At 39.1% G+C, this 12,444-nt stretch overlaps 1 protein-coding gene across 3 annotated transcripts in view; it reads left to right on the forward strand.

The window, feature by feature from the left end:
• LOC139611226 (rab GTPase-activating protein 1) overlaps positions 1–11,676 on the forward strand; it is a 71,617-nt gene extending 59,941 nt beyond the window's left edge. For all 3 annotated transcript variants that reach the window (XM_071465694.1, XM_071465696.1, XM_071465695.1), the window contains 3 exons: positions 4,139–4,210; positions 7,115–7,315; positions 8,506–11,676. In XM_071465694.1, the coding sequence (XP_071321795.1) occupies positions 4,139–4,210; positions 7,115–7,315; positions 8,506–8,628 (396 nt within the window). In that variant the 3' untranslated portion in view covers positions 8,629–11,676. The remainder of the gene's footprint in view (positions 1–4,138; positions 4,211–7,114; positions 7,316–8,505) is intronic.
• Positions 11,677–12,444: the final 768 nt, after the last annotated feature.

Here is a 12,444-nt window from a genome sequence, read left to right on the forward strand (position 1 = left end):
AGCCATAAACCAAAGCCAAAATGTATTAAAATGGACATAATAAAAATGAAACTAAGCTCTAATAAAATGAACAGATAAATAATAGAAGATGATATGAATAAATATAAAAATAACTCAAACCCTTAGTTTTGCGCCTGGACTCTGAAACAGACTAATGACCTTCACTTCAACATTTCCAACTACATGTAGACCCATTAGAGAGCTAAAGAATATGAAATATAGGAAGGGCCAGACCCCTCAGAGCCTTAAAGGTAATCAATAAAATCTTTCAATCAATTCTAAACCCTCCTGGCAGCCAGTGTAAAGAAGGAGATATAGTCTTAGATGCGTCACACCACCTGCTGTTTTCCATCAACAAGTAGTTAACTAGACACAAATGATTTCAATTGAATTTTATGAGGAGCTTTAAAATCTAAAGTAGATGAACAGAAAGCTGCTTGTTCATCTGGAAGAAGCACAGAGCAGAGGAGCTTTGCTAATTAAAGATGCAAGTGCATACAAAACAGGGTAAAACACAACAAGTAGCTTAGTAATTGATGATCAGATACAAATGTCTAGTAATTCTGTTGGTCCATGCTTGAGTATGGCTGGACAAATGTTGGAAATATAAAGATGTAGTGATATAACTCATATGTTTAACAAGTTATGCTTTCAAGTTTTGTTATGTAATAAGTTCATTTATATCTCAAAGAACAACATGATTTTAAAACATTGACATATATATCTATATATATTTTTTTTTTTGTCAAAGCCACTTTGCTTCACTGAACAAGTCTTGTTCAGATCCTTTCATATTTTAATAAGGCCAAAGGCCATCAATAACATACTCCCTCACATTCTCTTCAACTGGCATCACAGCCCCACAGTGACTACACTGATTGTACATTTCATCAAATTTATGCATTGAGTGTATTTCTGTGACTGTAAAGTATAGTTTCGTTTATTTTGTGTCGTTTTACTTTTTGGTCTGTTTTTGTGTGTTTTACATGGCTCATCCTGAGCTCTAAATGTTTGATGATTGAGGCTTGAGCACCTCTCCTCCACTTATTTTTCCTTTTTTGGCTTGTCTTTTCATATCTAAGCTCTGATCAAGTCATAACCGTGGCAAGACTAGGCATAAATATTTAAGAATAGTATAAGAGCGATCTGTTTTCATTCATTCATCTAGTTTGTGATGCAGAAATATCTAATTTTACGACCTGTCCCTAAGCTGAACCCAGAGCTTTTGATGCCTGAGTTCGTGAGCATATTTTGAGTTCCTGTCTCTGAATTCCTCTTACGGTGATTTTCATCCTTTCAGATCTCATCCTGTCACTTAATGCTTAAATATAAACCCATCCAGATCAAGTGCTATTACCATCAGCACACAGACATTATGCAACAATCCAGCTCCTATTGCTCCCTGTGTGGGCAGACAGAAATAGCAAAGGGACTAATTTAGAAACAGACCTTAACTTCACCTGAGTCTAAAAATATTGGTAGCAGATTGGAATTGACAGCAGATCTGAAAAGTGACAAGAGCCATCATAGAGGCGAGAGGGTTTGATGGTTGTGTGTTTGTGTGCGTATTTTGGGTGAAAGCAGCCTTCAGATTGCTTGCAAGCAGCTGGGAGCCGAGCAGAGCTAAGTGTGAAAATGGGGCTTCTTCAAAAATAGTTCTTTTTGTGACAGGGAGGAAGGGGGTGATAGATAAAGAGAGGCAGGAAATGAACATGAGTATGTGCAAGAGAGAGCAGAGGGAGGACAGTAGCTTTCAATCCTCTGGGATTGACAAGTTGAGGAATGCCCCAAAATAGCACGCATTGTTTACCAAACCAGATAACTCAAATTATTCTTCAAATAGCATTTCCCTATTTCAGTGGCTGTGAATACCAAGTTTCTTTTTTGTGGGATTAGATCCAAAAAAAGCTTTGTGCACTAATTGCCCCTCCAGCTCACACGGACAGAGAAACGTCTGTTAATAGTGAAGCTCAAAACAGTGTTGATTGGTGTATTGCTATCCCAGTTGTAAGAGCTGAGCGTGTGTAGTAACGCTCAGGCTGCTCAGGCACTTTCCAGGTAACAGCAACATGCACCAGTGCTTTTGTCTCCAAGGTCCTCTTAGCACTTTATTTATTTTATACAGTCTTGGAATATTTTGACCCTGGGCACCATAATATTCTCAACATTTCTACAAATTACTTCAGCATTGGATCCTAATTGCTTTATATATAATTTAATGTCAATGTGCTTACAATGTGCCCATTGTAAGCACATGCACTGTATAAATACATTATTGACTAAGAAAAAAAACTTGCCCGTGGCAGTAAAGTTACAGCTGGACTGAACGAATTATTGAGTGGAAATGCTTAAAACAAATAAGGCTGAGATTGTTTATGGAAAAAATAGAAGAAGAAAAACATGAAAACAAAAAAATGGCCCATGGGTCTCACTGCTGCAGTATCAGAAACAAGCACAAAATGAGTTTATTATGAATGCGGCATAATAGTGTCAAAAATAAAGGTGAGTAAAAAGCCTCCTGAAGACAGAATGGTCCCTCAGCAAGTTAAAGCTTCATAAAGTAAAAAGATGCACTGCATAATGTACTGCAAAAAAAAAACCAAACAAAAAAAAGGTAGCAGGGACTGTAAAATATCCGGGGGGAGCTGCAAAATCAAGAGGGACAAGACATCAGTAGCAATGAAGGAAAGGTAGAGAGATGGGTACAGTAATGGCAGTTAAAGGAGTGAAGAAGAAGATGACAGGAGAAAAAACATAAAAGACGTAGGAGGAGAAGGATGGAAATCTGCTTGGCTAAAGATACACAGAGAGATGTATAGATTGATCTCTAGAGGAGGAGGATGAAGAGATATACAGTATTTGCTGCAAAGAGCAGGAACAGATAAAGAGACAGTCTGTCTACAAAGAGGTTGGATGACCCGATGTATCTGTTAAGATGACTCATGTCACATTGATCTCTGTTCATCTGCAAGCTAGAGCTGTGTTGTGTGTGTTTGTGTGTGTGTGTTTGTCAGCGTATTTGTGGCTGTGTGTTACAGGTATAGCAGGAGGAGAAGGGGAGAAAAAGAGACTAGATATATGCAAGGATGCACATGCATACTGCTGCATACTCATGCATGTGCATCCTGTGAGCTCTGCTGGAAAAACAGGACCTTATGACATCGCTAATGGACTTAGAGTTAAGAGGATGATGTCTCCTCCACAAAGACTGATTTACCTAGAGCCACAAACAGAATTGGAGATGGGGAAACAGCATGCAGTGCTTAGTGTTATGTTCAGTCAGGATACGCAGGAATCATAACATACTGAAGGAAAACAGCTCAAGATCCTTCTCAGTGGAACAATACTCTTACACTCTTTGTCTCTGAACTCTGTTCTTAATTCCATGAGCATGGGTTTGGTTTAAATTAATATGACATTACAAATTGCTGTTCCTTTGTCCATTGTATTTTGGCACTACTACAATAAAAAGGTATATATTACATAGATTGACTGCTGTAATGGTGGAAGTACAGTGACTCATGTACTGTGCTTTTACAGTTTGCAGGTTTGAGGTACTTATTCTCATTCTTTACTTGAATATTTGCATTTAATACTATTATATAAATTCAGCTCTGCTACGTTTTTTAAAGATATTTTTTGGATAGGACAGTAGCGAGTGACAGGAAAGGGGCAGAGAGAGGGGGAATGACATGCAGGAAAGAATCAGGCCAGTCGGGATTTGAACCGGCGACTTGGCTGTTAAGAGCATCTCATATCACATGGGATGCACCCTAACCACTCGGCTATTGGGCTGCCTTGACTCTGCTACATTTAAGAGGCTAATATTTTACTAGTCCTTACTAGTCATGTTGCAAATTAAGAGTTTACATTAATACATATGATCATCTTATTAAATGACGCAAAAAAAATAAACATAACTTGATAAGTTTTATTTATCTATTTTATTCATTTATTTATTTTTAGTAAACCAACAATGCAGCAGTCTGGATGTAACGGCTGTAGTGACTATTGAGATTGTCACATTGATTGAGAGATGCAGTGGAGTTTGTTTGAATTGTTGACAGAGTTGACAGCAGTGTGAAAGCACTTAGCTGAACCAATCCCTTGTTTTCAACTTCCTCTCTGGTTCCTATAGATCTGCTCCCAGCTGAGTGAACGACTGGAGAAACAACAGACAGCCAACCGAGGAGAGCTGGATAAAATCCGGGTGAGTTTTACACACATGCACACACGTGCACACTTCAAAACACTTCTGTATGTCCTCAAACACATGCTGTGCCAGAGCTATAAGTGGAGCATAATTACAGAGCTCTGCTGTTAGCGACCAATGTATGAATGTATGTGTGTGTGTCTCTTTTACACAGTTTCTAATTGAACAATTAATGATATAATTACAGAAATAGTGCCACATTACCATGGGTTATTGATTAAATTCATGTTAGACTTAAGATGATGCTGGCCCTTTATAAACCATTATCATCCTGAGGTCTGTCTCTGATGAATAATCAAGATTTTAAATGCCAGAGATCTCCATAAAAGTTTATTTGATTTTGTTTGTCCATTATCTCCAGTTATCAAACATTGATGGTTAATTGTGATTAACAAGGTTGAAATCAGTTGTTCACACACAAAATGATCCATAAAATATGCTCAACAAATATCTTTTCTGACCATTATTTATGTTGTATTTAAAATTTGTATTTTATGTATCAGACATTAACTCCACAATCCATGGCAGGGTTGATTTGAGGTGGGTTCGCTACTCAGTATCACACTGGCAAAATCCAGCTGTTACCTTCATGTAGAAATGCACGAGCCTGAAATGCACAAAAAAGCTTTGACCTCTTGTCCTGAGTTTGCAGGTGCAGTATATTGAGTGCTACGTTGCCATCTCATTGTCTTGACTTGCAGTGAAATTAAAGCTTTTTAGGGGAGAGTGAGGAGGTAGCCCAAGGACTCAGGGCCAGGCATCTCACTTCCAGCACTTGCACACTTGGCTCATGGACTGTTTGTGTAGACTGTAACTGGGAGAAAGGCAATTCTGGCAGGAAGCTGTCAGGGCTGGCCAAAGACTCACAAAAGGACAGACAAAAGGTTTATACACCAAGGATAAGTCCTGCAAAGGATGTAACAGGGCCTCTGTATGTGTGTGTATGTGTGAGTGGTGGAGGAAAATGTCTGCAAGTCTGTCATCTTGTTTGTGCTTGTGCTTTTTTTTCTTTCATTACTCACCAATAATGATGCAGCAAAGGCAATAAAACTGTCACCAACTGCAATTAGAAATGATACAGGGAAACAGTGGTGTGCAGTGGATAATATACAGTATAATTGTAAGTTACATCAGTGTTAATTAGAAATGTTCAAATAATATACTGACATACTTATTCACTAAAACTCTATTTAAAGTGACGACAGAAACAATTTTAGCCCAGGCGCTCTGCTGCTTCATTAATACTCCCATCCACTTGTGCAGTGATGAGCTGTCTGTAAAAACATCATGTATAATTACCACTCAGCTTTAAACTCAGTTGACAGTTTAATCCAAATGAAATGTAATATTGTTATGAAATATTCATTTTAAGGGAATATCTCAACCATAGTCAACTGTTGTTGCTAAGGCACTCAACCTTGACTGTAAAGTACTGTAGATATTGTTACTTGTTAGTGCAACTCAGGTGCTTATGTATGTGCAGAATAATGGTCTGTAATGAGTCTGCAAACTAAACAGGACCCAGGTGATTCTGCCTGCGTCAATGCCATTATCGAGTTAAGTAGCCATGAGCCAAACTTAGGAAGAGCAAGTTAAGCGAGAACACTCCTATCATTTCTACATATGTATCTGAGCTGCAGTAATAATAACTTAGATTAATATATGGAGTATTTTTCCACCTTTAGACACACCAAGTTTATCGTAGAACATCTGGCAAATCGAGTGCCCAACTCTCACCACAAGATAAGGACTTAGATGGAAAACACCAGTGCCTGTCTTGCTGTGTATTCAGTATGACTCTGCTCATAGGGATTTTCTGTTGCTGCTTGCACAAATGCTCTGTACCCAATAATAACCTCGTATACATGGGCACCAAAGAAGAGCACTTGGACTAAAGGGCAGGGTGGAGTGTAGCCCTGACCCAGCAGAAGAGGGGAAGCATAGCCGGCTTGTATGGCCACTACACTAATGAGCTGCCATGCCTCAGTAACTAAACAGAGCACTGTCTCATCTCACAATGTAAAACTATTTCTACTGCAAGAATACAGACAGAGCTTTTTTTTTTTTTTTTTTTTTTTTTTTTTTTATTGTTTTCGGGTTGTCCAGCCATCCCATTTTCGTGGACACGATATCTCTGATGGACCTCAAGGAAGAACTGATTAGATTTTGGTGGTCAAAGGTCAATATCAGTTTGACCTCAAAACACTTTGTAGCCACTACTCAAGATTCTGAGTGACAGAGGCATACAACTGCGGGACGGTAGTTCTAGTTTTGGCAAGAAATTTTGCGTGTGTACTAAGAGTTGGCACTTCCTGCTGGTTCATTGTATTCTTGGACTTTGTGCGTTAAAAGCTACAACACATATAAGTTTCAGTTTAATGCTCAGTGCAGAAATAGGAAAATATTAGGCAAATGTTAATCCACCCTCACACCAATCACACGCAGTCACACAGATCTATGTTGGAGCGTTGACACTTTAATTTTTTCCCTAGTCTTTTTAGGTCTGTTATTTTACTTTATTCTCTCATGTGTGTCTCCTTTATTTCTCAGTCTCAAGTCAACATTTCATCCTAGCTCACTAAAGCTTGGGTACAAGTGTCGTCAGTTTTTGTATCGGCGTCAGTGCTAGGCTATATCTTGATTTAACCTGATATCTTTGTTTGTGCCTTTCCCTTGAGTCTTTCTTTTCTTTTTGCCTTTACTCCCTACATTCATCCTCTGTTTTGTTATGTTTTTTAATCTCCTCTATCTTGAAGGGAAAGGCTTTGTGAAGCTGATTGTTTCAACAAAAAAAGGAGCTTGTAAGGTCAGAGACTGGTATAAGGATGTAATTTATTACCTTATTTTTTTCCTCTAACCTTTTTCTATTTTTGTCTCTCCTCCTCTCATAACTTTCTCAAGTCAAAAGTTGAAGGCTGTGAGAAGTGTAGCAGTCTTTTCAACAAAGAGGGTCGTGTGCGGGCCGCTGTGACCACGGCGCCTGCTGGAGGGACTGAGGAGACCGATGAGGAGAAGGAGGGTTTGAAGAACCAGCTGAGAGAGATGGAGCTGGAACTAGCCCAGACCAAACTGCAACTGGTGGAGGCTGAGTGCAAAATCCAGGTACACTAACACTAACCTTTGGTCCAAATCAAACCACAAGTCATGAAATCAGAGTTTTAGATTGACCTACTGTATATGAATGTAGCTATAGACAGGTTTTATAAATACTGGAGATTTCCCAGCCACATAGTTCTACCCCCCAATGTAAATGCCAGAGGAGCTTGTGAGTCATGTTCTGTGTACTTGTTCAAGAACAATATAACTTGAATCACACTAGCTCTGCTCCCATCACGACTTGCAAGCTCCTCCAGCTGGCATAGAAGCCAATTATCAAACAGACCTTGACTCGCAGTGAGTCTGCTATTCTGGCCTTTGTTGCAGTCACACATTCAATACTGCTTTGACAGCCTTTAAGAGGGTACCAAAGACAATTTCATGGGGAGGGTACAGGCGGCTTGAAAATGGGACAGGAGGTCTAAAATATAAATTGAGGTTTGATCATCTCCAGTCATTAAGCTGAGGACAATTTGGGACATCCATTTCTTAATATCGAGGCTACCTGATTTTTTGTGACACGAGTCAGGGATATTTCTACTCTCATTACCTTATCAACCCTTGAAGAGGGCCACAGTAAAGAGGTGAAATCGCTATTGACAAGATAAGGTTCAAGAAATTAGGAACATTGTTGGAGAGCTCGACTTAATTTACTAATAGAGTGATGGCGGAGCTGTGATCAGTGTCTTAAGCAGCATTAAGGTCTAACAGAATTAGAAAAGCTCTGTCTTATTAAAGTAGGGGGCTCTGAAACACAGTTGAAATATTTAATAAGTTGCTGTAATAAGTTGCTGTCACGGTCAGTTTTGAAATAATTGGAGTTTTAATGTGTTAGACAGAGAGACTGAAGCGTGGTGCATCTGAGGAAAAATTGTGTCAGACTAGAAGAGCATGAACTATTTATGATGAAAGTTTTTGACCGACAGCAACAAGGAGCTCTGTGAGGAGTTTATTGGGAATGATGTCAAAAAAGAAAGATGAGGATTTCATGTGATTAATGATGCCTGTTAACAGTGAGAAGGGAATTGGGTTCAAAGCTGCTGGCAAAGTTGTAAAAATAGATAGTAAGTTAGTAAAATGCTTCAAAAGTACACAGAAGCCCACACTCTTCAAAAACTGTCATTTTCTGTCAGATTTCTTTCGTCTCCTGTTGTTCTGTCAGCCATTTATAGATCCTCTCTTTCTTCTTCAATCAGGACCTGGAGCACCACCTGGGTCTGGCCCTCAACGAGGTGCAGGCCGCCAAGAAGACCTGGTTCAACCGAACGCTCAGCTCCATCAAAACCGTCACTGGGACCCAGGGCAAGGAGACCACCTAACCTGATAACCCCTATCCACCCAGTTTTACCCAGACCATGTCTGGAGCTCAGTGCAACTCACCATGCTGAAACTTCTGGACCCCTAAACTAAACCCACTGGGCAACAATTTTAACTTGAAAATTGACCGTTAAAACCCAGGACGACCATTACTACAGACTGTCTTACTTATCAAAAATGTCCTTGTGTCTCCCTGTTCCCACACCTACTGATCTAATCACCCCCACCCGTTTCTTCTCCTCTTCACCCCACATGACTACAGCCAACTGTGCTGATGAGAAGGGGTTGAAAAACATAAGATGAAGTACAAGTACCACTTTTCCCGAAAAACAATGTGCTTCCACCAGTCGCAGAGAGAAAAGTGTTTAAAAAAAGAGAAACGCTTCATTGATTTCTGTCTTTGCACTGCTGATATTAAAGACCGGCAGAAGGAAGGTAGGACATCTGGACTGTACCTGTCCTGACGGGATAGAGAAGATAACACTCCGTCCTTCCTTATCTTCTGCGTGCTCCCCTCTAAACTACTGGCACAAACCAACCAGTCCCTGTAAAATTTTTGTTTTAGGTACGAGAGCTAATGTGCGCCTTTTCAAAACTGAGCTTTTTCTAATTTACGTTGAACAATACCTTTTTTTTCTTTGTATGTACATGAATGTGCTTATGTAAAGAGGATGTGTGTGTGTGTGTGTGTGTGTGTGTGTGTGTGTGTGTGTGTGTGTGTGTGCGTGCGTGCGTGCGTGCGTGCGTGTGTGCGCGTGTGCGCATGGTTTTTGTTTTGTGTTGACTGTGAGGTGTATGTGTTCATGTGTGTGAGACTGGAAAAAATGTATTTGAATGCATAAGTAATTGACTGAAATAACTTTAAGATGTGTGTAAAAGAAGAAGAGAACCAGAACGTATGGAAGTCCAAGGGAAAGAAAAAGCACTAAGGTTATGAATGTGTGCATGCATGTAAGGGAAAACTATTTTTCCTGGTTGTCTAGTTTCCTGAATTGTCCAAATGTGTATATGAATGATGCTACAGAGAAGTATGCTGACGAAGCCTTGATCTGAAGGTCGATAAAGATGATGCTAGTAGAAATGAATATGTAATTTACAGTAAAAACAGAAGCTTAAAAGCTGTCGTAACTATGAACAGCAGTCTAACTTTCTTCACATCAAATTTCAGACATGAAACATGCCTGAGGTTCGTTTGGTTTGGATCTCCAAGCACAAAGAAACATTAAAAGCTCCAAACCAGGAAAACCTCTGCATGTATGATACAGTACATGTGTGTGTGTTAGAACATTATCACAAACTCTAAACATCACTTAGAGAAGTTTAATGAAAACACACACACACACAGAAAATAGCAAATTGTGCTGTATTTGAACACACCTTTTAAAACCCGCCCCCTTCTTCCTGGGCGCCAGCTGCTCTGTGACCTTTGACTTCGACTGGCAGTGTCATGCATGATATATTGTTGAGCAGGGTGGCAGGCTGCGCTGTGTTTACAGTAGTTTTCACAGTTCTCTCAGACCACTGGGAATCTCTTTTACCACTACACACACAAGCACTGATTTACAACATCCACACACACTTTATATTTATACAGAGAAACGTACAGGACAAACACTCAGTGGCCACTTCGTTAGGAACACCTGACATGGGCAAGACGTTTGGTTACTTCTTGAGAAAATATTAGGAAGGCGTGATCTGAAAGATGCAAGAGCAGGCTGGTCATCTTTCTAAAAGCAGAAACTGATGGCAAATAAAACATGCACTACCAGCGACAGGGGTCAGATAAGCTGTTTAAAACTAAGAGGAAGGCCACAAGGACACAGATAAGTGCAGCACAGTGTTCCAGCAGAGTGTTAGAGGGGAATCTCACAGCATATGAATCTTGACTTTCATTTCTGCTGCTGACAAATATTGTAAAAAGCAGACAAAGAGGCAACATGGGGTTGTAGATCGCCAAGAGCAGGTGATTAATGATTAGAAAATCTTGAAACCTGTTTTTGAACCAAGTGTATGATCAGGAGGTGTAAGAGTGAGGAGAGTGTTTTCTTGGCTTATGTAAGCGTCCCTTTATGTCACTGGAATACCACAGTGTACAACAGCGTAGTTACCGTCCAAAAGTGCTCATCAGGCACAACAGAAACTTGTGCTTATTCCAGTCGCATACACTCGACTCAGTAGAGCATCTTTGGGATGAGCAACGGCTCACAGAAATCTGCAGACTAGATCGACTTAATCGAACCAGCTTGGAGCAAAATCCCTCATAAAACATTTCAAACACCTTTATGCCTCAAAGAATTCAACATGTCAAGGAGTTAAAACCAGATTTTACCCAGAACTGAGAAGGTTTAAATATGGAAGTGGCCACTAAATGTGTATATGTACACACTGTTGTGAATGTGGGGACAGGAAAGATACACAAATGAAGACACTTGTCAGCTTGGGGGGGGGGAGCTAAAAGTGCTTGTGTGTGTTTTCATCTTTAAATGAATAGGGAGTTGATGCAACAATATTCCAGTTTCTGTTCATACTTCACTATTCATATTAGATTGGGGAAAAAAGCTGTATTTTTTTTTTGCCAGCCCAAAATTAATTAAAAATTTAAAAATTAATTACTGTAAATTGCATTTAACTTGAAGGAGGAATCTGATTGGCTGGAATCTACTTGTGATGTCAGAGGAAAAGTCCGAAAGAGATTGAAAGAAACAAAAGGCCATTCTTCTAAAGGCACTGGGTTGTATATAACAAACGTTAAAAAAAATGAATATAGAGTTTTTGTTTATGATTTTCTACTCTGTAACTATAACTAATGTTGCCTACTTGTACCTACCTACCTGCTGCCGTGCTACCGTTTAAACCACAACTACGTTTTATGTTTTTAATGTTTCTTTTTGCTCCAAGCTTCTCAGTCAGACTGCTGTTTGGTTAATTAAATGCCAAAACGTAGCTTTATCATCCAACAACAAAAACATTATAAATGTGTGGAAATTGTAATAGTGTAGGATGCATTGTGTATACTTCATGAATTTCAATATAAAGATATCGCCACGAAAGTATCTGTTTCTTTCTTTCTGCTGCCTCAAGAAGCAAGTTACTTCTTAAGCACAACTGTCAAATGTTCCCTAATGTTAATATATGTTCTTTGTTTCTGTTTTATCATCTTTTTGGACAAAATAAGATGTCTGAAGATGTCACCTTAGTAATCAATAATTAAAAAGAAAAGTAACAGCAGCCCTGAATGTTTCAATAGAGTCCTGACACAATGCTTGTTTTTCCATAAAATACTCTTTATCATTTGACAAAAGAAGCAAAAATGTTCAAATATTAAATGTTGAAGAAACACGTACAACCATACGAGAACTGTACCGACATAAAGTTGTAGAAAGGGAGAATTTAAATCAGCAGCCATTTCATCAAAGAGAAGGTAAATTACAAGATTCAGTGCTACAGAGACAATTTACTTGGTACCTAAAAAATATTGTGGTTTGATACTTAGCCCTAGTTAGAGCATTTTAAACTTCCATTTAAAATCCATCAGCAGGTTCAGCAGCAGGGTAAACAACAAAAACAAGGTTACACTGAAGGATCATTGAAATCATTGAAGGATCAGTGGGAAATGAGGCACTGGGAGTGAAGTTTAAACTGTGTCTGTCTGGTTTCTACAGATTTCCTCTCACCTAAGAGAAAAAAAACAGTGAATCTCCCCTAAGAAACCCACAATTAGTTGAATACAAATTAACAGCAAGAATCTGCTCCTAGTTGAGTGAAACAGCAAAGATTACAAAGTCTAAATATTTTATTTCACCATTTAACTTGACTTT

The sequence above is a fragment of the Trachinotus anak genome, unplaced genomic scaffold (assembly GCF_046630095.1).
Source record: "Trachinotus anak isolate AG129_WGS33_773 ecotype Australia unplaced genomic scaffold, CSIRO_AGI_Tana_v1 ptg000028l, whole genome shotgun sequence".
NCBI lineage: Eukaryota > Metazoa > Chordata > Actinopteri > Carangiformes > Carangidae > Trachinotus > Trachinotus anak.